The sequence below is a fragment of the Centruroides vittatus genome, unplaced genomic scaffold (assembly GCF_030686945.1).
Source record: "Centruroides vittatus isolate TY-2023 unplaced genomic scaffold, ASM3068694v2 scaffold_944, whole genome shotgun sequence".
Classification (NCBI taxonomy): domain Eukaryota; kingdom Metazoa; phylum Arthropoda; class Arachnida; order Scorpiones; family Buthidae; genus Centruroides; species Centruroides vittatus.
The window spans coordinates 1,678,367-1,706,308 of NW_027122722.1; the positions used below are offsets into that span (position 1 = coordinate 1,678,367).

At 32.7% G+C, this 27,942-nt stretch overlaps 1 protein-coding gene across 1 annotated transcript in view; it reads left to right on the forward strand.

The window, feature by feature from the left end:
* LOC136990556 (GTP-binding protein REM 1-like) overlaps positions 1-19,911 on the forward strand; it is a 34,940-nt gene extending 15,029 nt beyond the window's left edge. The window contains exons 2-4 of the mRNA XM_067288957.1: positions 16,205-16,293; positions 16,670-16,862; positions 18,720-19,911. Of these exons, the coding sequence (XP_067145058.1) occupies positions 16,205-16,293; positions 16,670-16,862; positions 18,720-19,000 (563 nt within the window). The 3' untranslated portion in view covers positions 19,001-19,911. The remainder of the gene's footprint in view (positions 1-16,204; positions 16,294-16,669; positions 16,863-18,719) is intronic.
* The last annotated feature ends 8,031 nt before the right edge of the window (positions 19,912-27,942 follow it).

The window sequence follows — 27,942 nt, forward strand, 5'->3', positions numbered from 1 at the left end:
TCGTCACATTCTCTTTCATTTACTGAAGTCAATTTGTTCGTATTCTTTGGAGAGATGTAGCATTTTTGTGAAGAGTGTTAGCACGTTGCAAACTTACCACTAGTAAAGTTTACCGAGTCTACCATGGTAAAGAAGAGAACACGTTTAATTTTAAATTCAACCTTTCCAATTACCACAGTCTTAGGGTGGAGTGATTCGATTTTCTTCTGAATGCCATCAAAATTCTTGTTTATTGTGTTTTCTTTTATTTCTTTTTTAAATTGAAAATGAATAAGGTGACAATATATTATTCGTATCATTAGAAACTTTGCCGAATTACAACGTATAATTTTCTGTTCTGATGTCTGTAAATTTGACGTGAAATGATAGAAGTCATAAGTAAATTACTCGTAGAATCAGAATATACCTCTCTATAGATTTCTGTTACTGTAACACTTTCTTCCTCGGGGTAACACTCTAATTTAGCCTTCTTAACAGATTCGTAAGACGGGTAAATATTAATTAATACCTTTATCCCCATTTAATTGTCTCTAGGATATACCATTTATCGGAGGACAACTCTAAGTCGATTACTTCGGACAAATCGTTGGAATTAGTTAAGTTTGACTTTTATAAACTCGGGTACGATTTAAAGGCTTTCTTCACTTTCACAATGCGTGTAGCAATTAGTTTTGTTGCCTCTTTTCACTAAAGTTGAGGCATATCTTTTACCAGAAGCGTGCTGATTAACGCCAGCTGCAGATGCGATTTTTGGCGTGCTGTGCGATTGCAATAACTTTTCCACTTTCTTTTTTTGATGGTCGGAACAAATTCCATAAATTTTCTTATCCAAATATTTCTCACGCTCGAGTAAATTTAGCTTCTCATCATATATTCTCGCAAAATAAATCGAGATTCTGAGAGTAAAGGTTAAATTTTTCCATCTTTCTTTAAGATCGGAAACAATTCTTCAGGGTCACAACTTGAAAAAAAAAAAAAAAAAAAAAAAAATCGTATTATCCGAAATCATAAGTAAATTGGCGTGATTTATTTATTAAATTACAGAATAACGTGCCTGTTATTTGCAGTAAAAATTTAAAATACTATTTTTTAAACTGGGTTTAAAATTCAAATAAGGAATATTTTAATTTATCAACGAACTATTCATTTTATGTCCAGTATTTATAATTCACAGATTGTAAAATCGACACCTACGCAATCTTTAATATACCTTTAGAATCCATAATCAAAATTTTTCAAAGCCGTTGAGCTGTGCAATAATAAAATAAACAAGCGTACGCAATGAACTTTGAAATAAGACTGCAACGGCGCGTGGTATATTACACTGGCAACGTGATTTTTCACTTAATGATACAAATTTCCCCGAACCCGTCTTAATATTATTGGTAATGTGTATTCTGAAGATCCATATTTTTCCTAACTTAAAATTTTCAAATTTTAAAAAGTTTTTAAAAGATTATTTTTTTTTTTTTGTCGGCCATTTTGGAAAAATCACTCACTTTGCGGTATCATAAACCACCGAACGTGGGCCGTTACTTATCAAATAGAAGTTTCTACGTTGTTTACATCGCGTGATAAGCACAGTACAAAAGTTTTCATTGTTAATTTCGTATATCGAACCCGAACTCGCTCCCACGAAATGTCTACTTAAAGCTAGTATAGAATGTGTGGCTGGCTTTTAAAGTCTAATCGACAAACGACTAGTTTCAAGTAACTTACTTCTATCCCGTGTAAACAATAGGAGTATATGAAACTACAATGGTCTTACATCATACGATAATTTTCTTCCATCGGTAGAGGCATAATAATACGTGAAATATAAGTACTTTTATTATTATTTGAAGTCTTTCGCTAATACCTGTATATCGCCAGAAGAGTACTAATTCACTTTATCGATTTATTAGACGTTTATTGCTTTCTTCCGGCTTATCAAATTTCCGGCTTCCCATGTTCCTCGTCACGTAAATTTCTCTAATCGCTAAAGAAACACAAGAAGTAAATAAAGTCGATTTCCAGGAAAATCTTCACGAAAAACATTAAATAGAAAAAGATTTCTAGTTTAATTTCGTCCGGAAGAAGGAATACTTCCGGTGCTTCTTCCGGGTTGTACAAAGAAGAACGTCTAGTGAATGGTTAACTACAGTTTACTGCATTCGACCGAAGAAGGAGGTAGAATGAAGATTACAAAGTCAAAATGCCAGTTTTAAGTTTCTTTCGTGGAAGAATAGCTGAAACGTTTAGAAACAGATTGTCTTTTATTTCCACATTTCTCAACTTTCTATTATTTTTTCAGATTATTTTCGAGTCATTTTGCGTCGAAATTTTTCATTTTCCTTTATGAGTATTGACATAGCATACAAATTTCATATCGAATTACTATACGTTCCTGCTTCTACCTCTCTCCCGCCTAAATCCTTTCATTTTGATTAATTCTTATATTTTTCAAGTTTTTATACTAATTCGAGCGTGAGTCTTTAGATAATGTGAAACTTTTGTCTTAGGCAAACCGATTAGTGTAGTAATTCTTAAATTGTTATTTTTAAAGACTGGTTTAAACGTTGATATTGTGTGCAAAGTTGTTAGTTTTCCGGTTGCCACGTATTTCTCTAATGCCAAATAACACTATCGACTGTACTCGAAGAAAACTTTTCGAAAGATTTGATACAGATCGTTTATTCCTTTCGACTGTTATCCTCTGTCGTTCGATGGAAATAAGAATCTTACAATATCGGAAGTAAATGATCGAAGATGCGATGGAAAATGATAAGCGTATTAAAATTCTTTCACAGAATTTAATGTAGACTACTCGTAGGTAACGCTCAAATAACTTTTATTCAAATTTTGAATTTAGATCATTTTACTCCTACTTTGACATCCGAAAAACTTTTCCCGCGTTCTTAAGATTATGCAAATCTACACATCTTGTGAAGTAAATAACCTACATTAAATATAATGCTTGATGGTCTTCATAAACTGGAGATCAAAGTGGGTTTCCGAATACTTGCAAACACAGCGTACGTTGTAAAAATGAAAAATAAATCCATTCGTGAAAAAATAATTTTACGTCACAAACTATAATAGAGCAATTCCTGATATGTAAATCTATCGATACGTAAGGAAATTCTGTTTGGAAATACTATTATTAGTGTTTAGATAGAGGATCGAGCGAGACGAAAACACATATGCTTGTATCTTTAACAGTATTTAAAGATGAATTAGGACGAGAAACAGTTACAAGATAGGTAGTTGATCGAATCCAAACGGAGAAAGAAGATAGTTTAGTACGAGTCGTTATTACTGTAAAGTTTTAAGAACTTTCGTTAGGTTAATGTCATGCTGCAAATAATTAAAGGGTAAAGAAGACAACTACAAGAGACGACAGATACTTTCCTTAATTGTATGAAGAAAACAATCGATTTAAAGAGGGGGGAAAGAACGATCATCTCGGAACTTCGTCCAAAAAACGTTCTTGGCGATAATAATTTTACGACTGGAAGAATTTCTTGAATACCCAACAAACCCTGTCTACATTATCAACAGATTTAACAAATTCTCACAATCGCGAAGATTATTCCGATAAAAATACTAGAGCCATAGCATTGTTCTGATTCGATTCTTGTATGCGTAGCTTGATAGGAAAGAATTTCATTTAAAACGATATAACTCATTTATTGTCATATAGATCAAACAGAAGCGGTCGTAAACAAGATATGACAAGGTAGTCCACCAAAATTCTGTTGTGTTCAGCCTTCCAGTTTCTGTATATTGCTTCCATATTAGTATCCATACATTATGGGAAATCGGCGCTTTCGTCACTTACGCTTAGTCATATATATCGGTGTATTTCCGACACCAGAAGTTTACAAGTATAAAATCAGCAGGTGACAATCGTCACTCTAAAATGACGTATATGGTTTCGTTTTGTGTCGTAACTCGAACATTATTCAGCCTGACGTTTACGTATCTCGACGAAGAGATCGAAATTGGATTTGTACTGGTGCGCAAATCAGATATGGCAGCATTAATCTATAACGAAAAGGATTTCCTTTTAATGTTGTTTATTAATTTTTTTTATTTAGCATTCGTATCTTTAACGCGTAATTACGCGCTACTAATTAAAAATCGAACATTTCGTATTTGAAGTTGGCTTCCATTTCGAAAACACGTTTATCTGACGGCTTAATTGATCTTCGAGGAAAATTTCATGGAAACGGCAGAGTGTTTCTCGACGGGTGATCACCACTCTGTCTGTAAAGACCCGCGAATTGTGGGAACTGGAGTGATAACCATCAAATTTTAATTGCGCCGTTACCGTCTTCTAAAGTAAAATATTCTATCCCTATCTACGACAGCTCCCGTAGGACCAATGCAGAGTTAATTAATAGCCTGACCCACAGGCTGACGATTTAAAATAATAAATATTTATTGTAACTACTAAGTTAGGGGAGAGCGGGGCTACAAGTTCCGTTTTTTAATCAACCTTATATTTTGTTAAGGAAACATAATTCTAGCATAAGTATTAAGAGATTAAAATTTAGTAATATATCTAACTTTGCTATAAATACAATTTTTGGGGTTGATTTTTTGTAAGTTTTTTTTATAATCAATAATACAATACCTAAAGTCGGAAAGTAACAACTTATCCCGGTTCGGGGCTAGTTGTTAACAGGGTGGGGCAAGTTGTTACAAGATCTATGGAAGGTGTAATATGTAAAAAAACAATAATTTATTTAACTAAGTATGTATTTAAAGACTAATCAATAATATCTTATCAATAATTAGTTGTTTTTCTTAAATTTATTATAAATAAAACATTTTTACGTTTCAACATTTATAACTTTTACTTAAAGAAAAGGGGAGAAAGGAACATCCTTTCCAAGTTCTTGTATAACACCAGAAGTTGCAGGCAAATTTACAACTCCCGATGACCCTGACTGATCCAAGATTTGTCTTTCGTCAGTAAAGCTTACATTTAACAAATACTCTGCTAACTTGTTTTCCTGTTCTTCAATAAAGACCAATTTTACTTTTTTGTAGCCAATCGCAGTGTTTTCTACTCCAGGTTTCAACTTCTTTACAAATCTATATAACGTCATATGACAAATATCTAATTCTCTGGCAACAGTTTTTATTTTTTAACCATCTTTAATAACTGCATCTGCAGCTCTTTGCATCAACTCCCGAGATACAGAACCCCGTGTTGCTTTTCGAATATAAGTCCGCATACTGCAAAAGGAAAAAAAAAAAAAAAAAAAAAAAACATTATTTCTACTGCATTACCGGTACAGATGAACTGGGGCAAGTTGTTCCAAGGTCACAACATGCCCGCAAAGAAGGGAACATCTAGCCCCGATAGCACATGGGTTCAAAACAGCAGCTTCTAGATTAGGTTACGAGACATATACAGTTTTAGCGTAGTATATCAAGATACTCGATATATTTTTGAATAAAAATACCAAACAACTAATCGCTAATTATTTAAATTCGCCAGATATACCAAAAATATCAAACACGAAAATATTTACTTATGTGGATCAGCGACGTACAGGCTCTCTTTCCAATGTACCGGACATCACTGGCCTGATTAAGATACCTGCCGTCGGTGCAAAGAAACGTTCGATTTCATGACATATTTACTAATTATATATATTTTTTTTCTTTGTGGAGCTATTTCAATCGGAACAACTTACCCCGGGAACTTTTAGCCCCGCTCTCCGCTACTTGGTAAATTATTTACTGATTTTATGTGATCGAATGTAGGAGACTTGATAAGGCAGAACGTCTGGTAGAAAGTCTCTTTCTTCCGAAAAGTGTGAGAACTTTAGGAATTTATCTGGTAGATATTTTGTATTTTCCACGCTAAAAGTCTACAGCCGGAGATGATTCATACGGAAGAGAATCGAACTCTAGCACACGACGTTCCATCATCCGAATCGTGACGTTAAACGATCTTCAACGTCCGACAATAATAAAATATTCCATATTTTCGAGGGAAAAAATACAATTTTTACATTAAATAAATTTAATTAAAAATTTATATTCAAACTTTTATCATTTTTATTAAGTTCCAGGCTCTGTTATATATAACAGAAGGCAATTATGGCGATGGGTCAAAAATGACTCCTTCCAAGATTTTTACATTTTTGGGCTCGGGACACCTTGAAACTCTAAGAAATGTGTAAAAATTCGGGGGTTTATTCTGTTTGTATGGATGTTAGTGTTTGTGTGTGTGGGATACGATTCTGTTCGTTCAGTTTGAACCTTAATAACTTCTGTACTTTTTGTCGAAAATTTCTGAAATTTTGTAGGGAGGTTTGTTTATTCGGGGATCGATGCTATTAAATTTTGGTGGTTAAAGGTCGGGGGGGGAGATAATGAGGGTCGTGCGTATTTCCAGTATAATGACGATTTTACTTGTTATTAGCATTTACAATTTTTTTTTATAAAATCCGTCCCTACTCTCAAAATTAAGCTGTTTGTCATTTTATGACAATTAAAATTATAAAAACCTTTTAAAATAAAATATCGTAACGGATGGCGCCACACACGCAGTTTTAAGTGTTGCCGGGAAAGTTAAACAACTCGTTGCCGGAATTTTTACTTTATCTATCCTTAATTAAGCCAATTATGCGTAGCATCTTTCCTTAATCACTTAAAATTATCATTTCGTTTGGTAAAATTATTCTGCTTAAATTATTTACAAAGAAATCCAGCAATAACAAATAAGAAAAGATTGGAAGTAGATAAAAGCAGGACGCAACGACTTTGGTCGATGCGTTCGATACTGATTCCAAAGATTCTGGTTCTTTCTCATTTTTTGCATAGAAAAATGCGAGTAAACGAGAAATTGAAATATAAATAAAAGCGAATAGCATTTTTTCAGGTAAAATTTTCACAAACAGCACCACACCTAAGTACAGTACGTCCAACTTGAATCTGGCAATACGCAATAAGAAACCCATTGGTAATTACTAGAGAAAGGTGGAGAATTTCGATGTACATACGTCCTCCTTTTCTAAATCAACTTCTTACACACACATATACGTAAAAAGAAAAAAAATCTGTTGTGTCCGGTTACCTTCTTTACGTTACTCTAAACCAGGGTTGTCTAACCTTTTTTCCTAATGGGCCAAATTAGAAATTTACGCATATTCAGCGGGCCACAAAGGTACTTTATATAAATATATGCTTTTAAAAAGTTCAAAATATGAATATCAAATTTTAATAACAAATACCTGTACGGTATTTTGTAATTATATATATATATATCTATACTGTATTATTGTCAGTAAAAAAAATTATACTCGCACAAAATAAAAATAAATTCAATGCGATTTTTGATATCGCATTCCTTTTATAATATTGTCAATATCGGCTTTTATGGTACTAGTCTTAATTCTAAGAATATTATTTAAATGGGTATCACTCAATTTATTTCTTTCAGCAATTTTGATGTTTTTCATGCACGAAGAGAATTGTTCACAACAGTATGTACTACAGTGAATAATTGGTTAACGAACAGTTCGGACTGTGAACAAATCGGACAACAAACACCTGACAGAACAAACACAAGAAGCGACGCTGCATTTAAGATTTGTAAAACTATATTTTAATAGCATGTATACATGGCTTATGAAACGAGACTTTCGCAGTTGTATACATAACCTTTTTTGCACCAGTGAATTTCTGTTCTCTGAATTTTTGTACGTGTTTTTATGAACTTTATATTTAAAAAACTGATAATATTATGGGGCCTAAAAAGAGTGGAGTGTCAAGAACTGTATTATCTATAGGAACTAAGCAAGTGATAATATCCAAGTTAGAGAGTGAGCAGAAGATGTCTGATATTGAAGGCAGATGACTTCAACAAGTCTACAGTAGATACAATTTTACCTAAGAAAGATATAATCAAAAAGACTCGAGCAGATAAAGGAGTAACGAAAATTGCATCCGAGAAACAAAGATGCGCCATCCATGAGAAAAATTTTCTTAGTAGACTATACATACAGGAAAAAAAAAGGTATGTACAGGTACAGTACAGTACTACCCCATATAAAATGTGTAGGATGCAGTAAGCTGTGGGCCGCGGGTTGGACATCCCTGCCCTAGATAATATATTATACACAGTAATGTTTTATCCACATGGGAATTCGTTGATCCGGAAGAGGATGCTTTTAAACGCGTTACGATTTAAACATTTTCGATTTTATTTCTTTACTTTAATTGTATTGTTTAAACATTTATTAAGAGTAAAGATAAAAGGAAAATTTAAAAATAAATAGTTTATTAAAGAATAGACTCGTTCTTAATTGTTTCATAAATATGACGGTAAACATCACGTTTGCTGCACAAATATGAAAGTCAAATTCCTATTATTGTAATTCTATTTGTTGATTTCTAAGCGAGACACGTACTGTACACACGCGCAGAAATATCTGTACGCAGACACCAGTTGGTCGTAGTGTTTAGATTCGGGCTAATGAAGCCTATAGAAGGTTCTGTCGACGATCGGGATGCATCGTGAAAGTTAAATATTTTGTGAAAGACGATGAAGGCTTTCGATACCTAACTCGTATTCTTGATTCTACAGAAGGCGACTTTTTTTATACAATAAAATAATTCGAATGTTCGCCTATACGTATCGAATAAAATAGATCAGAGAAAGTAAAATCGATTTTTTATTATCTGTATATATTTCTTATATAAAATTATAGATAAACAATATAATTCGACATAATCTTCGTTTTGTTTAGCATTAATTTTACCCATTTCTTTACCATTTTACACGTAAGACGGCAAAAAATAATGAAGATACGATAAATTTTTTCTTACTTGTTAGTGAGAAGGATGCGAATTCCAGACTAGATTATTCCTTCTAGAATTTATCGAGTATTTTTCTTACTTTAATTAGTTTCGGGATATCAATTTCGAAGAAAAATGTGGGTTACCAGTTTTCTAGTAAAGAGAAACATTGCTACAAAAATAACACGGTTACTCTTTCACATAAAAAAATTCTCTAATAAAAGTGGGAAAATGTTTCTCTCTTTTAATATTTGCGGAATTTTCTCTCTTGATATAAAGAATTTGTTACTAATTTAATATCGAGAAGTAAGAATTCGATAGAAAATGGAGTGTTTTCCAAAGTTCTAAAGACCTAGATTCATTTACTTCGTTACGTGTCACTTTGTTACACAAAAGCCACGATTAGTTTCTCTTCCAAAGACAATGTAAAAGGTGGCCATATTTCACGCCGAGGAGGTTTACCGGATCCTTTTGGCCATTGGCAACAGCAAAAATAATCTAGAAACGTCACTAGTCGATATAGCCTAACTGAAAGCTCGACAAACGTTCGACTTCTTAAAACTAAAGATAGGGAATTCAAATATAAACGAAACATAACGTCGATTGTAAATTTATTTAAAGTTTCGAATAGGTTTGTTTACGGAATTGTCGTTTCTCGAAATCGAATCGAGTAATTCTAACATATTTAAAATAATTCAATTGTATTTAATTTATTTTGTAGAATAGAAAATTCGCTCGGTTTGGTTGTCGTTATGTAAAATTATTTATTTAAAGATATTCAAATAACGTAAACAAACGAGAGAACGTAGTCAAGGCTTGGCTTAAACCTAGTATAATAACAATTTTTGTTGTAAATCGAATTGAAAACATCTTGAAATAATCATTTATGAAAATTGTCGTTTTGCTAATTTACAAGCTGTTTTTAAAGCGATTGTAATTTATTATTCCACAGTTTTAGGTCGTTAACAGTTGGAATAGAAACCTACAAAATGTAACTCGGATTTGTCTCGCATCAACGAAGACTTTTCTGGGTCTGTTGAAACTTTCGGGACGTACCTAAGCTCGATGACCATGCATTTTAATGAAGTTTTAGGGGGTAGCTCCACCCTCACCGTCCTCCTCTTCGAAACCCGACAAACATAACCAAATACAGAATTTAATCACGGTGCGTGTACGTAAGAACACTGTATATATTAATATTATTATTATTTAGCCAGTGCGAAAAATTTCTTCTTTGTTCTCTCTTTTATATTTGAATTAAATATCAATTTAGTTCTATCAGTTATGCACTTTCTTGTTTCCGTGTTTACAAATTTCGCTTCATAACTGTTAACATTTATATTGTTGTATAATAGCATTTCATACGCGCTTGCACGAAAGGTTATTGTTAACTTACAGTACGTGTTTAGCAAAAGGTTTTATTTATTTTTATCGATTCTATCACAAAAGTACTCGAGCCTATTAAAATCATATCTTACGCTACGCCACAGAAAATATTTGCAAGAAGGCGTCACAATTATTTAGTTTGTGACGCTTTCTTGAGCATTTTATTTTCTGCTCGTCTTTTCCGTGCAGAAAATGCGTATTCTGTTACCTAATTATGCAATTTGCAGAATTTAATTAATTGAAAATGAAATAATTATTAACTATAAAACTCTTTCTAGTTTACCACGTCTTATAACACTTGTCTCTAAAGTCCCGGTCTCAACAAAATTGCAACAACAATAAAAATAAAGAAGTTATCCTGCACATTGAGAATTTTTCTAAATTATTTATTCCGTTTCAAAGAAATTTCGCTAATTTTTTGTAAGTTGATCGAACTGCAATTCTGAAGATGTAAGTTTATCCTTCACGGTGTAAAATTTGCAATTTACTTGCTAATCTGTCATATCCATCCTTTAAGTAGTATAGAAGAATGACGACAGCTCATATAAGATGAAAGATGTTATTTCCATTGCCCGCATACAAATTAATCGAACAGATAAAAGAAAATTTCTTTAAACGAATGGGGTCAGATTCCATTTACAGAAATATTATATTTTAATCTTTAAATGCCGAAAGGACTAATCAGAAAATAAAAAATTCAATAAAACTTTTCGATGTATTATTTTTTTACATCAAAAGTAAATGGAGAAACATCGATAACTTAACAAGTGGCGAGAGGAGTCTTCAAGGATTTGTAAATAGGAAAATTGCTATTTCTTAAACAATGGATATTATTAATTTAAAAGCAATTTTTGGTATTATTTGAAGAGCCTTTTGAAAATAGTCTCTCGACATTCGCTTAAAATAGATGTTAAAGAGCAATCTAAATTGCTGGCGGAGTTTGTTTATTATTTTAAAGTAACATCAATCCTTATCTCGAGTGGAATAAATCGATGCTAAAGATAACTTGAATGTAAAACTTTTTTCTCTGGAAATGTTATAGCAATTTTTCTTCATCTTTGTACTTTTCTATCCGTTCAAAAAAAATGTCGAATATTTTCCATATTCAAAATATTCTTTTATCCCAGCTTCCGGTGTATCATTTTACAAATTTCTCTGTATGAATATTCAGAATTGAAATTAATGTATGTAAGTAACACGTGGAATAAGAAAGATGGGAGCGAACGTGTAAAGTACGAAGACAAAGTTATTAATTAATAGCTAGCATTCTTTTCTACGTCGCAAAAGTCGTAGACCCGACACGCCCAAAAATATGTCAGCCATTACCAATATTTGCGAATATCTAAATTAGAAGTTAATGCTTTTCCGGATTACTCCAAGACAGTTTTGATGGATGCTAATTTGAATTTTAGTTAAGTAATTAATAAACTACGATCGACTAAATTCGGTCTTTTAACCAAAAAAAACTGAAAAATATTTAATTTCGTGTCATTGTGAAGAAACGATTACGAACCAACTACGGTTTTACCAGTGCCTATCGGTTTATCGTGCTCCTATATTCGAAAATTAGATTTATAAATGTATTACCGACGTCGTCACTAATTTGCTAATGCGTAACGCAAAGTCGTTTCACTCCACGAATATTGATTCGCACCATTTTAAACTGCCAATGACTGCTGTTTCTTTGCGTTTCTCTTATTCGCACCCAGTAAGTTCGTTTTTTACCAATCGGAGGTATATTTTGCGCTGCATAATGTTAACGATTGGTAAAAGTCGTTTTATACCTACCGTTTTTGGTACTTTTCGCGTTTGAAATTTACAATAAAACCATTAAATTAAAATTTTTAAAGCAAAATTAGACGTTGCGATTTCCTATCAAATCGGAAAGCTTGGTCTTCGTGTATTCTACTCTGTGGATTAGGAGATATCCGGTCTTCCGACCGTTTTCCATTAGCCTGTATAATATATTATATAAATGGCATGTAAAGTGTGATACATGTACTGTACGTAGACTCGACGTTTAAGTACTTCGATGAGTTAAATGACGTAACGACGAGTTCGACTAACCTGTAACGGATACAAGATGTTTTTTTTTAAATTATGTATTGTATACTAGATTAGAACTGTTATAACAGTATTTTAAAAAAATAACTAATCCGAAAGACAATTCTTATTTCGTTGGTGCCAGTCGTAAACTAATTCATACTTTAAATCAATTACGATCCTGTATGAATATATAGAGATAAGAACGAAGCAGCTGTCAGTTAGTTCCTTTTAGTATATATTTTATTTGGCACGTCTTTCGTGAGAGATTTTTTTTTTTTTTTTGACTATTGTTTATTTTCGACGTTGCCGTTATAGGAATATAATATTTATTTTTATAAGAATTTGTTTAACATTGGCGTTTTTATTAGCCCGGCCAAACCATTTTAATTTGATAATCTCCATTTTCGAATTAAAAACAAGTAATTCTTCTCTGTCATTAAAAGTTGTCGATGTAATTTTATTCAGTTTAAATATTCGAAGATTTGATTTGACTTGGAATAAGTTGAGACTGCGTTTAATTACTAACAAACAGTCGTCGGTAAAAGGGAATAAAATTCTTTTCCCGCATGGTCGTGACAGTATTTAATCTACGCGAAAGAAAAACAAATTGCAGAAAACTGCCGCAATATTTCTCGTTATGATCATCGGAAAGACGATAAAATATTTGAAAAATTATACAATATATTTTTTTCTTTTGAATGTTTATATGCCGATCCTTCTTAATTGGGTTATCAACAGTAGGCTCTGTCGATCGATGTAGTGGCTCGGTGCGATTCGAACAAATTGGAATTTTGATTTTCTAGTAAACGTCGCAATAATCGACAAAAAAAAATAAATAAATAAGACGAGCAACTAAAAAAAAATGATGATGGACGAGGAAGAAGAGAAGCGAACAGATTGTAAAGATATAAAGGAGAGCTGAATAAACGCTTTATTACGGTAGTTTAGATTTAATTTTCGACGTTCTTAAACTTGTTTTCTATCGGTTTTTTTTCTTTCGGAATGCCAATGACTTGGCAAAATAACATATTTATCCGATCCTTTACGTAATGGTAATATTGACTCGGATCTATTTCCTTGGGACCCGTGTTTTTCTTGTCGGATGAGTTTTCAAATCGACAATTGGATTGAAACGATTTTTCCTCCACTAGGCATACATCTGTATTAAAGAGGAAGGAGAATGCGCGTAACCACCCCTTCTCTATAATCAGTGGGGGCGAACGGGTAAAGGCGAAACCAAAACACCCAGCCCTTTCGACGTTAACGTCTTGGATAGACATTTATTTCGCTCTTAAAACTCGGAAATGTTATTTAAATCTCGGCTAACGAAAGAAATTAGAAAAAATATGAAATGTCGTTTTCATTTTATTCGAAATTTTTAAATTGTTAGCGTAAGCTTTTACGTTTTAATATTGTAGAAACTTCACAAATATTTCGTAACACTCGAGGCCTCGTCTTTATTTTTTCTCCGTTTTATTTATTTAACGCTATGGCATAAACAAACATTACATAGAGATACGCCGTTTTCTTTTTCTTGTGCCAGTTTGCAACAATTGATAACAAAAGCGACCTTCCGCGAAGAGAATTTATCTCGATGCTTCACAAAAGCGGGGGAAAAAATTAAAAATTAAATGGCATTAAATAAAATTACAATTTTTGTGTGTCTTATCGAGATAAATGCTTCTGTCGTACTTCTGTTCCTTACTCTCCGGTGTTCTAACGCCACGAAACCAAACGTTTCTGACAGAATGAAACTAAAATTTGCTGGAAAATTTAAAGTCGAGTGAGTGTATTTGATGAAAGTGTTTATTCATCATGATTAATGTACAAATATGACGAATATTTCGTAAATAATTGAAATGTTGTAAATTATTTTTACGAAATTAATTATAATCACAGTTGTGTATTATTTTTTAATTAAACTTGTTAACAATTAAATAACACTTTTATTGTTAACTTACCATGATATTTTCTGTTTTGATAGTTCAAAAAATATATAAATTTATAACAAGTTTTTTAAAACTACTTTTATTTATTCTTTATGACTTAATAAACACGAAACTTCACTTCGAAGAAAAAGTCTTTTTTCCCTTTGGATAAACAGATTTATCGTTCGATCAGATAAATGCTTATCGAACAAACGATGTATCAGTCAACGTTTGAAGTTAGAAATTTTTAATGACGTATAAACAATTAATTTATTAAACGTTTAATCTTTTAGGCGTGGGCTGTGATAGAAACGAACAAAAAAATAAATAGAAAAGGTGGAAGAGTCGAGCGGAGAAAACACACCGGTTGCAGATGTAAATTAATAACAAGCTTTAAGTGCTTAAGCATTATCTGGCAATGGCATCTACCTCACGTATCCATTAATGGAATAACTTGAATAACTCAAACAAACAACATTAATTATAAAAGTCCAGAAAGTCGACGTTTCACAAATTCATAATACATAGCGGCTTATTTACAATTAACTTCTGCATTTATATTTACTATATTTGAACTGAGCGTGGGACAACGTTCTAAAACAACTGTAAATTGTATTTTGTCTTTTTTCCCCTCCTGCTTTGTTTTATCGAACAATAATTTCGCTTTAAGTATTAAAACTATTTTTAAAAAAAAAGCTTGGAAGTTCGTATCGGCCTATTAAAACGAACAGCAAAGAGCGCGATTAAAGTGGAATTAATCAACAGAAATAAAAGGGAAGAGATTGTAAAGAGAGTTCGCAATAGCCGCCAAGTTTTTGACCATGCGTTATGCAAATTAGCTTGTATAAGCGGCATCGAATGTTACGATAATTGTTCGAGCCAGATTTAAAGAAAAATTAATTTTGGAACTACTCTATAAAATTAAATCGAGTTCTATATTTTATATTATTTTTAAACTTAATTCAATTTTTTCGTTTCGTTTAGATTCGACATATACTCGTGGTATATTTATAGCTATAAAATACATTAGATGTATCCTTTTAAATAATGTTTTATTCCTGGAATTTGTGTGATTATTAAGTTATAAATCGTGAAGATTCATTGTGTTATCTTTCCTTTTTCCAGTTAAAAAGAAATACTTTATACAAAGAATTAATTTAATTATTTATTTTTTACATTTCTGTTGCTCTAAACAAACATTAAATTTTTTTTCCTTTTTTTCGTTTTTTTATCCATATTTAAAAGTATAATAATTTACTAATTTCTTATCGGCTGTTAAAAAATAAAACGAATTTACATATATTTTACTTACCGGACGAATTACGAATAATAAATGACAGTGACAAGTTTTCGAGTATAAAAAGCGTTTTCTTTTATCTTTATCCTCCTTAAAATTAAAATAAAGAACAAAATTTTTACGCGGAAGGAGTTTACTATTAAAAACAATCTCGAGAGATAAAGTGAGTTTAACAGCTTTTAGAACGGGTCGATTCTAACATTACTTCGTACTTAAAGCGAAGATAAGAGAGGAAAAATTGAAGAGTTATGTTAATACACCCTCTAAACAACAGCCAAGCTTTTGTGAATGTATTAACATAAAACCCCCTAATTTTTTCTCTTATATTTATTTAAAATTTCTAAACAAAGTACATTTAACAAATTTTATTTTCCTCGTTTTATATTCTTCACATTTTCCAGTTGTATTTAAATATTAAACAAAAACATAACGAACTTTGTGACTATAAATGTTACATCGGAATGCAAATATACTCCGCTGATTTTTTTTTTTTTTTTTTTTTTTTTTAAATTACAAAACTAGAATTTACTCCGACACTTTCCAAATTTTACATCGCAGTTACCAGTTTTTTCTGATAAATAGGCTATTCGTATGTTAACTTTCAGTTCTTCTTCACTGTTCTCAGCAGTTACCCTTTGTATTTTATCCGTGTATAAATGAATTAATAATGAAACGATTTTTTAAAAGGATTTAAATGATACTTTATTAATTTTTGGCGATTAATATCGAATTTTTATTGTTACAGACGAAGAAAACGAGAAGTCGATAACTGTCGTTTTAAACGGGGAAGAATCGGAATTAGCCTTTATAGAGCATTCGGTTATAGGAGAACCGGTGAGTGAACAGAATAAATATTTACTTTAATCAAAGAACAAATTGCTATTTTTGAACGGAGTACTCTGAAAATAAAATTTTATAGTCTTATTTATTACTTATTTATATTTCTTTTTCTCAATATTTATAACATATTTTATTCATATCTATGTTTAAAGCCCAATACTTTCTTACAGCGTAATTTAATCGAATAGTTTCTAAATAATTTTTTGCTGTTTTTATAAATTTCGATAAAGAATAATCCTTATTGCTTAATTGAATAAGATAAAACGTCGCATTAACTTACTAAAAAGTGTAGTTTTATAATACAAATAAGAGAATTTTAATGAAATGTTTTATATACAAACATTGACCGGTGCTTTTTCTTTGTCCTCAGCCTCAAAACTTCGTAGAAATGTATAATCCCGATGCTTACGTGTTAATATATTCGGTGGCCAGCAAGAGAAGTTTCCAAAAATCGAAGGAAATCCTGGGATTACTGGAAAAGTGGGACAATGTGGACAACAAAGCGGTCATCCTGGTGGGAAACAAAACCGATCTGGTCAGGTTGAGGGTTATTTCCACCGACGGTGAGTAAGATGCGAAAATAAATATTTGTTCGCTCCTCTAATCCCCGGCTTTTGGCGGAGACGAGGAAAAATATGAAAAACGACGAAAAGAATAATTGAAAAGTCGAAAAATATTAAAAGCAATCCGAATAAATTTTCAATACTTAAATAATAAAGACGGGCAAAATTTTTCCAAATGTCAAATGTGAATCTTTAAATAAAAACGAAAAATTTCCCGTTTCCAGATAAACAATCTTCTAAATGTTATAGCGCAGGAAACTAATTCCAAATTATTGCAGTTTATTTTATTCCTGCGGAAAATATAATAAATAAATGAAATAATATAAAAACTTTATATATTTTAGGGATTCAAATTTATAAATTAAGAAAGTTGCATTCTAAAACATCTCATCTTTAGAAATCCGCTTCTTGCGAAAAATTTGAAAGCAGAGGCTTCGAATCTTATTCGCCTATGGAAGAATATTTAAGTCTTCCTTAGGTCAATAACATTAGGTCAATAATCTAAATTTTTATAGAAATAAACCGGAAAATTTCTAACATCTCTTCCACGTGCACAATAAGTTTAATTGACAATTTACATAAACCACATGATGTTCGATATAAAAATTTCTTTGGAATTTTTTTAAGTTAATTAATTACGATATTTTACTGGGAAAATATCAAACGTTTTAATAAAAGTAAATAGTTGATGATTTTAGATATTGCGGTAACGTTAAACGATTTTTCTTCATTAAAAAATTTTGTTAATGTTACCTATGGTTCCAAAATGGCGGCTCGTCTCTGATTCCAGCAAACACAAGAAAGGAAACAGCGCGGGCGCACGTTGTAAACTAACCTAACCTACTCGAATACATTACCATAATTATTACCAACCAAATTATTAGAATAGGTTAGGTTAGGTTAGGACGTGCGTCCCCACTGTTTCCTTTCTTGTGTTCGCTGGAATCAGAGACGAGCCGCCATTTTGGAACCATGGGTAACGTCAAGCAAAAATTTTATTCCACACGCACTTTCGGAACGAATTGCAGATTTCTACCATTGTTGCCGGATTACTAAGAAAAAGTACTATGATTAACAATGACAGGACGATCGAATAGCACAGATAATAAGTTAATAATAGGGAGAATCTCTTCGTGAAATTCGAAACGGTTGACACAGAGCATCCAGTTAAACAAAAAAATGTTTTCATTTTCGTCCAGGAAGAACCTTCAAAAATGTCTATAAAAACAGTTGTAACGTGTCTCCCGAGAGATTCTTAATTCGAATTCGTTCATATCTTAACGGGCTTAACGAATAAAGATCTTTCACGACATACTCGTATCCACCAAAAGTGTTTTCAGGTGATAACGAACCGAAATATTTAGAATTGCCAATTAAACTTATGTTCCAACATTTTGCCATTTTGTGTAAGGTTGTTCTAAATATGCGTTTCTATTTCCATGTTCCCATAAAAGTAGGTACTGTAAAACCTGCGTAGACTGGAATACTTTTTTTGTTTAGGCAGGTTCCCGTTTTGTACAGGCTTTACTGTGTTTGTAATACAACGTAGACATAGGTCTTATAATACGTTAAAGTAAGGCGAATATTTGAACAAAGTAATGTTTGTCGTGCACGTGGAAGAGATGTTAGAAATTGTTTTGTAGTGTTGTCTCTAATCAAAGTTAATCGAAAACACTGAAACAGTTATAAATGCAACATGTTTGTTGGAGAAAAACAAAAAAAGACACCGATAAAATGTAAACAGAATAAAATCGAGTTACGTATGTCACGCTCTCGGTTAAACTTAATTTAATAAATTTTTATTTATCATCTTGAATGAAAATATCGAAAATAATATGATTTTCCAAATTTTTGCAGACGGAAGAGCTATGGCGACGTCGGCGGGGACCAAATTCATTGAGACGTCATCGGGCATCAATCATCACGTGGACGAATTACTGGCGGGAATTTTGAGTCAAATTCGATTGAAAACGGAACACATGGAGAAGATGAAAAAGAAGAGAGAATCGGTCAGCGCGGGAAAGGCCAGGGGTCGATGCACGGGATTCGCGGGATGCAAAGCTAAAGGGATCATCAAGAGAATCTTAAAAAAGGCCTGCACCAGGTCAAAATCTTGCGACAACCTCCATGTTTTGTAGAAATCCTCGCGGCAACTGGGAACTGACGCCAGAGTTACCAAACTCATATCTGTGGTGTGCCTTTGCATTTCGGCAAAACAAAATAGCGAAGTCGAAAATACATAAATATTACTTTACTCCTTTATATAAATATATAATTATTACTACGACTTTACCGTGGAAAACCATCTCTTCGTTGTTGTGGCAACGTGCAACAGCGTGACGCGTGACGAGTCTACGCGCATCGATCGACGCCACTAACGTCGCGCGTACCTAAACACTTTGATCGACATTACATTTAGAGTAGAAAACAATTCGAAAGACCAAATTTTAGAAGAAATTTGAATAGAAAAACATTCAATTTTCGTAAACCGGGAAAGAGAAGAGAGGAAGATAGACTTTGTTACAGTTTCTAGACATTTTTAGTTAAATTTTCATAACTAAGACAAAATAATAAGGAAGGAAGGAAACAACGAAAACATTTATCTCCTAGACGTATATTAGAGAGAATTTTTACGAAAAAAGAAAAAGAAAAAAACAATTTTGTAACATTTGGAAAAAATTTATAACTTTGATATAGCACTGCGACCCGCACTTTAGATATTTCGGCTTTAGGAAAACAAAGAACATAGAAAATTTGTAAATGTTTAGCGCAGTTTTGAATAGAAACACGATCGCTTCTCCTAACTATCGTTTACCCAATTTCTGTTTGGTAGAGATTAAGTGGACGGAAGTAGCGACTTAATCGCGTGTCTCCATTAGATAAAACACTAATCCGATTGGGTCCGGCTCCATTTACCTTACTTTATCTTCTTTAATTATTAATGCCGCGAGTATAAATACAACCGTTTTTATTTCTGTGCTTTTAACTAATTAGAAATATCCCCGGTCGCGACACGCAGCAACCGGAACACCCGCACTTCTGTTTCTATTTATGGAAACCGCGTGCGTTAAAATAACGCTTCACCCAATCCGACGGAAGACAAAAAGCGCAAGTGTAACAACGACATATTTACACATTTATAGATTTGTAATATATGCATCCTCCGACGTTATTAATTCTTTTTTTTATTAACTAAAATTTTATCATTTTACCCTCTTTTTTCCTCTCTCTCTTCTTTTTCGAACGATCTTCCTCTTTCAGAAGCAACAGAAGGATGGTCGGTTCAACGACCGTTGCCTAGCAACCGCCCAGGACTCCTCTCTGACGTCGCATCGACCACGAAGGAAGTTGCTAATGTCCCATTTGTACATAGCGCATTGTATTATATTACGATACTCGATCGTCACGTGTCTTTTTTCTTCTTCTACTTTGTTTTTTGTTCATTTGTACGGGAACATCCGTTTGTTAATCGGTTTAGTGTGCTACACGTTTTTCCGTAGGGGAGACGGCCGGAGATTACGTTAAATATTAATTAATTAAAATGACTATTGAATGTTGTACTCGTACCGCTAAAAAAGAAAAAGTCATTTTTTTCGAATTTTTCCTCGTTATATCGATCGTATGTTGTATTATGTTTATCAAAAATATTATGATAATAAACCATGTTTTTTTATAGAATATTTTTTACTTCTCGTTAATTCTGCTTCAGCATCGGGTTACTTTGGCCACGTAAGGTATTCTCTTTTTTGTAATTTTAGGACGTGTTCGACCAGAAATTGGAACGTTAATTAAGTATTAAATAATATCCCGATGGCGATTTTAAATCGGTTGGAAACGATAAGCAGATGAAAATCTCTGAAGAATTAATGGATAAAAATGCTTTAAGTACTAATAACAAATTCGGGTCATGTTCGAAATTACTTTAAAAATAAGCGCTAAAATTAATTCTTGAAGACTTCGGGATTTCTTAATTACAAATAATTTTCTAATTTTATTATTTATCTAAATGCTGGAATGAAAATTCGCCGAATTTAAATAATAAATGTCGATATCTTTCTATCGGGGCGTCGATAAAACTGCTTTATCGGGCGAATAAATGGGCCAACCAACTCGCCCGATCCGAGAAAAAGTAGAGCTAAATAAATAAAAAAAAAAAAAAAATTGAATCTCCTTTCGCTGAAAATATGAGATGTTTTATTATTTTCTAAACAATCTTCTTTTCTCTGTTCCATTTTTAACACTGCTATTCTCTACCAGTCTGCATAGGCGCTTTCCTTCCCGTCCTTCGTCCAACTAGCGACGTTTTTCCCCGTTTATTTTAAAAACGTTCGAGCTTTTTATTATTATTTCCTTCGACGTGACTTATTTTCGTTAATTTCTTTTGCAGCTCGAGTCTTTCTTATACGCTAAGTTGATCGAATTAGCTTACTGTTCGAAACGTGTTCGAGTCTTTAACGTACACCTGCCACTATCTAGCGAAGAAAACGTTTATATTCGAAAGATATCAAAACGTGAATACACGAAAATAAAACAGTTGACTCCGTTGCTTCCTAATGGAGGCACCGAAAAATTAAATTATTCGACAAGATAATGTTTACTTAGAACTTTCTTAAGAATTTCATTCGTTAATAATTAATATTTATTCAAAAGTATGGAATGAATTCTTCGTAATTCGTAGAGGGTAATAAATAAGCTAAGTTTACAGGCAGACGTTCACGCACGCCATAAGATCCACGTTGCTCCGTAATTTACATAACGCTGGAAACTTTGACCAGGCAAGAGCATGGCACCAACGAACACGCATTTACTTTCGAATTTACTTAGAAACTGTTCGAAACAAAATTTGTTTCTCATTTATTAAAAATATGTTACTGCCGGGCAGAAACTTTAAAATGCTAAATAACATTAGGAAGTGGAAAGGCGAAGATTTCGTCGACCAGATCCGAGCTAATTATCTGTCTAGAAAAGTTTCGCCGCTTCAGAATTTCATTAAAGTCGAGAAAGTCGAGCGATTGTTTACGAAGATAATCTCATTTTAATCATTAGTTAAATAAGAATCAAATCTACTTAACTAGAAAGAATACCTGCAAGAAAATTGATTACAGGTAAAATACATTCTTCTAACTCGATTATTTTCCAGACACCCGGTCGATTCTGTACTTAGACAGAAATTAAAAGAAAAAAACTTTGGTATTTCTAGGGTAAATTACGTAAATTAATTTATTGCGCCCGAGTACAAAAGATTACATTAATATTTGATGAAGTCTCTTTGTAACAAATCTGGATATTAAAGCTGGAAATTGGGACATAGATCCACTTTTTTCTCTTCCCGCAATAGTAAATCATCGAAGCATTTATCACGAAGTTCGAATGCGGAAAATTCAAAATTATCTGGCGTGGATCGAGCGACGTAACTAGCGCAGAATCGAATCTCCAGTTAAATATCGAATATGGGATCCATTATCTCCTGTCGGATGTAATTATAATTAAGCTGGTCGACTCGGTTTGGCAAACATAAACTGTAGAACAGTTAACTAAAAGCGGTGTTTTAGCGCTCCTTTAATTCTCAATTAGTTAAAGCTCTCAATTTAAAGCTCTCGAGAGGGACGTCTACTTTTATTACTCCAGTATCGCTGGAAATCTGTTCGAATCACTAAACGGAACAAAGGACTTTAATCCCACATCCCGATAAAATTGCCAAAGACTCGTCTCCGTTAGATCAGACGTTTTTTTATCTCAGAGGAATTCGGCCGAATTTTGCAACTTATTAAGAGTTTTTATGTAAATAGAACACCGATATCGACGGATTTGCAGAGATATCATCGATTTTTCGTCCAGAGAGGAATCTGTTCGAGAGCTTCTAGATTCAGTTAATAAACACGATGAAAAGAAGCGAAGAGTTTTAACGTCGTTTCTCCTTTCTCGTTCGTAATATAAAACGCATAAAATTGAGAATTTTTTCGTCCTCCGTAAACGAATATCGGATTTTTCTTTTTCTCTTCGAAATGTTTACGAATTTCTTTTACATTTTCTTACTAAAACTGATGAATTTCCAATATCTGATTCTAATTTCGTTTCGTTTAAAATATTTTTATTTTTGTCCGATTTCTCTTGTCGTTGAACTAAAAATACTTTAGCTACGTTTTTCGTTTATCCATTATGTCGCATCTCTCAAAGTTTACCACAAAAGAAAGAATCAAAGAAGAATACGCACCATTTCTTAAATGAAAGAAAGAAAAATTATAATTTTGCTTATTTTCTGATTTAAAAATAAGAGATATTTTATGAAGGACACGTAACGTTTTGTTCCTAAATACTCGACCAGCAAATTCGCTGTCTTGTTTCGCGTAAACGATCTACTTCCGGCGTGACGTTCTCCCGCGTCATACAAGTCACTTTGCACACCCGCACGACAAGGAATATACAGGCAGCGATAATGATACAATACCGTGTTTATAAAATATATATTAATAGTAAGTATGACTCGATATTGCGTACTATTTGAAGGATGACTTTTCGACGATGCATCAAATAACATTAGGAGACTTTTCGTGTGACGTTCCTTGTTTTCGGTCAGTTTACAGTACGTATTTATAGTACATTCCTCTGTCAAAGTTTCTATAATTTTTCTAAATTCGTATAGAATCGAAACACTATTTCTATATTTATCTGTTAATAGTTTCGGTGCAACTTATTTGATATTTCTGATCAATGAAGACTCGACAAAAAGGCTGACGTTATATATATATACATAGGAACTAAAGTACTGCATTGCGCGAATAGTTTGATATTCACGACAAGTTTAAACAATTTGCATACGAAATCGTTAATAATTTGATACGAAAATAGTGTTTTTTTTTTTTTTTTACTTCGCTAAGAATCCAGAGAACAGAGTGGACATCAATATAACCAATGTAATTACGAGTAGATAGACAGGTAATGGAAAGAACGTGGAAAGATGTTTCCTCCACGAAACCGAAAATGGGGATGATGTCAAGAGGACGAATTGGGAATTGGAAACAGTGGGAGTCGTCAGAGATTGTTTCCGTCGCCGCTTTCGTTTGTAATAGGAGCAAAATGGGAATTCGGTTGCAAAACAAATGGCCTCAAATGCCGATCCACCATGAAATCGATAATATATTTCGTGAAAGAAAGAATTATTTCAATTTTCCTTCGAAATAACGCTACTTTATTTTTCTCAGTTTGTTAAAACAAACAAAAAAAAATTAGAAAAGGAAGTTATAAAAAGATAATTTGGAATGCCCATCTTAATAAAGATACAAATCGAAATACTATTCGCGTTTTACTTGTTATTTTAAGAAATTTATTAATATAATATTAACAATTAGAAGAAAGACACAAAAATAAATAAAATGAAAGTTCGATTTATGGTACTGTACATACGCATATTTTCTGATTACGTTTCAGATCCGTTACGAAAGAGGAAAAAATAAATAAAACAGAAGAATTGTTTCGATAATTTGATAAAATTTCTAGGACAATAATTGTAAAATTAATGAACAATTTAAGGCTATAAAATAGCGAGTGTTCTTTGAAACGAATTGTCGCGTAAGTAAAACTTTTTTGCCTCAGAGAGATTAAAATTATTCAAGATCTATTTCATTAGCTAACAAAATATTTAAGATTAAAAATTCCAGAAAAATGTTTATAAAATTTATAATTTCTTACTTTTATTTTTTAATGTACGTAACTTGTACACCAAACACAATTTAACTCGTTCTGTCAAGTGAAGATTTCCGTAATTAAAATCCGCATACTCCGTCCTCTACGACGACTGAAATTTGGTAATTTATTAACCGCGGAATGTAGGAGGAAGCGTACCACTTTAAGGAAAAAATTCGGTGGAAAATTCTATTAGTGACACGAGGACAAACGACGCCGTTAAACAAGTGTATAAAATTACAAAAAGGTGTCGAACGTGTTAAAGAATTATTCGGCACGTGTCCACGTGGGGGAGGGGGGAACATCGTTCTCTGGAGATTGCTAACAGACAAGAGTATCAAACTCTTCTTTCTTTCTTATTGTTTGCCTTGATTAAATATAGTTGAACTAATTTCCCGGCGATACAATTTCTGATTGAAATTCTTCTCTAACAACACGTTCGAATAACCTCTTTAACCTGTTTACCAGATATTGCGAAGGTACTGTACAATGTTTAGTCGTTGCCGTAGAGATGGTGGGAGAAACTTTAATTTTAAAACTAAACTCCGCATATTAAATTTGTTTTAAAGCTAGATGTTAAATTCTAATATGCATATTAATGTAGGAAAATCTTAATATATATATATATTTATATATATTAATATTCACGATGGATTATTTAAGTCAATAATTGACGAGTATTTGTCGTAAACAAACAGTTTCGGTAAGGAAAAAAATCGCCATAAATAAAACTTATATTTTAAAAATTGTTTATGGTGTAGGAATGTGGATCAAAAATCCATTTGGAAACAAAGTTCATTAATTCTGTAACATTACACCGTAACGGAAATGCTCGGCAGGAATAATCTATGAATATTTTACGCGAAGAAAGTCAACGACTCGACTGAGAGAGTCATTTACTCTGGCGTAACAGTCGAATAACGTACATTATTCTTTCTATAAAATCGATTTTTAATATATCAACAAAGATTTTTCATATTATTTAATCGAAGCTTTACTGTATAATGCGATAATAATCGAGTTAACCCGGGAGTAAGGATTCCGAGAAAATATATCTTTAAAGAAAAGAAATTTTTAGATATTCGTTAATATCGGGTGCGTGTACAGAGGTGTTTGTTGATGGCTCGAATATCGAACCGGTGCTTTCACTAATAACGTTGCTGCTTAGGGAGAAAAGCGCGTATGACACAAATTGCAACGCGTGATTTGTAACTTTTAAATTCCTTTGGAAAACGTAATTACCGGGTAAACAAGAGAGAAGACGAAACAGACGAAGCGAAAGAGAGCGAAGAACATTGACCTCCTCCCTGCGGCTGGGTGCATCGGAGAAACGAGGTACGTGGGTGTTTAAAAGTCGATTTAATTACTTGTCGAGTATTGTGTTAAGAGCTAACACGGAAGTGGTACCGGAAGTAGAAGGAAACAAATTTTGCACCAGCTAAGAAATCCAGGAATAATGCATTTAAACGTAGACAGCGGACAAAAGCCTGGTTTACCCAAGAAGGATTGGGGGTCTTTGGCGTTTTTGCAAACGTGGACGACGAATTAGGACAAAAATTGCAACGTTCCAAATCCGGAAAGGTTTCGATCGATCCGCGCGCTAAATTCTCCGCCCGGGAATCTTTCACCCCACTTGACCCATATACCGATACTCATTACTTTATCCCGTGCAGCGTGACAGACAGATAAATGCGATAGAAACGTCGAAAATCGTTTGCACAAATATTTTCTCGGGGTTATTTCCATTGGAAGAAAGACCCGACGAAGAAGCTTCTAAGAAAATATCCTGCAAAAAATTAATCTGGATGCCGGCATGAAAATGGAGTAGGACTAGCAAATGTCTCTTATCGACTGTGGGGTGAAGGAAGGAAACTGGCATCCGTTCAAGTCGACCATCTTGGCTTCCTACTGTTCCGGATATCGCCGGTCCAATCAATGTATGTCACACTTAAACATAACGGTAACTGGATAGCTATAAATAGAGGTTAGGATGAGCTCTGACCTGCATCTCGGAATGGCGTAAGCTCATTCTCTACCGTTTGATGCCATTCGGAGTAATTCTGACGTGGATACAGCTGCCATTGATGCTCGGAAGGATAAAAGAAGCAATATCCGAAACAGATTTACTATTTAGAAGTCGTTCGACCAATTTCTTTCTCCTGCGAGAAGTATTTATTTTGAGACAGAAACCAATGTTTACTTACAAAAAGACAAGCAATATATATATATTTATTTTGAACTTCCACTTTATTCTAGTGATAAAATGGCGAAAAGTTTTCGGGTCTTGTACGTAACATAATATATTTTTCTAGAAGGAAATTGTAACGTTCTACGACAAGAAATATCAGATTTTTAGTTATAAATACACTAAATTTTTCTATTCATTTTTATGAAATTTCTCACACTAAAATAGCATTGTCTAATAATCGTACACAACACAATTAAATTCATAAATAACAAAGTCAGTAATCTAAGCAACCATTTAAAGCCAAGTTGATCCAGTACGTCTCGTAAACGTCGCGGAAGTTTCATATCCATTTTTATTTTTTAATTTTCCGAAATCTTGTTTCAGAATAGTGAAAAGTTATAAATTAAGAACGTAAAATGGAAAGTCTTTTATTTCCGACGAATTTAACGCAGATGCCAGCGAAATGTATTAAGAGATATCGAGAGAATATCCAATTAATTTACTTACATTTTCATGTACGGTACGAGTAAACATTTTAGAATTTTTAAACGAATCTAAATGTTTCTAGAATCGGTAATTGTCATTAAATTTAAAATTGAATCAAGTCCTACATCCTGTTTCAATTGGAAACAATAACGACAAGTAGAGAAACGTAAACTTAGATCATTTTTGTCGGTCAACACGAAATATTTCGTGTTTTATTTATTTATCTTCTTTAAAATTATCTCTTGTTTCTATTTAAAAAAGTCTTTTTAGATAAATAATCAGCAGGCTTTTGTATTAAAAATTTAAAATTTATAAGAAGTATTTGCTTGTGAAGATTTCATTCGCATCGTTCGAGATTTTAATTTTATGATCAGAATTGCAAATCTAATTTTCATCTCTCTCCTTTATAATCCAATAAGTCGGTGGGGTCAAATTAATCCCAATTTATTTCTCCGTAGAAGAATATTTGAAGCAAACTCTCAACATTTTTATAAATAAAATTAACGACGATGAGTAATAATTATATAACAACAGCTCTTAATATTTTCGCGTAATAATAAACCGGCGCATTATAAAATAAACAGAGTACCGCTTTCGTGAAATCGTGTAAAATTAACCAAACAAATTATATATTTAATAAACCTTTTTTTTAATTTCAAATACTGTATTAAATCATCGGAACAACTATAATTACCATTGTTAGTATTCTAGTGTTGTATTTAT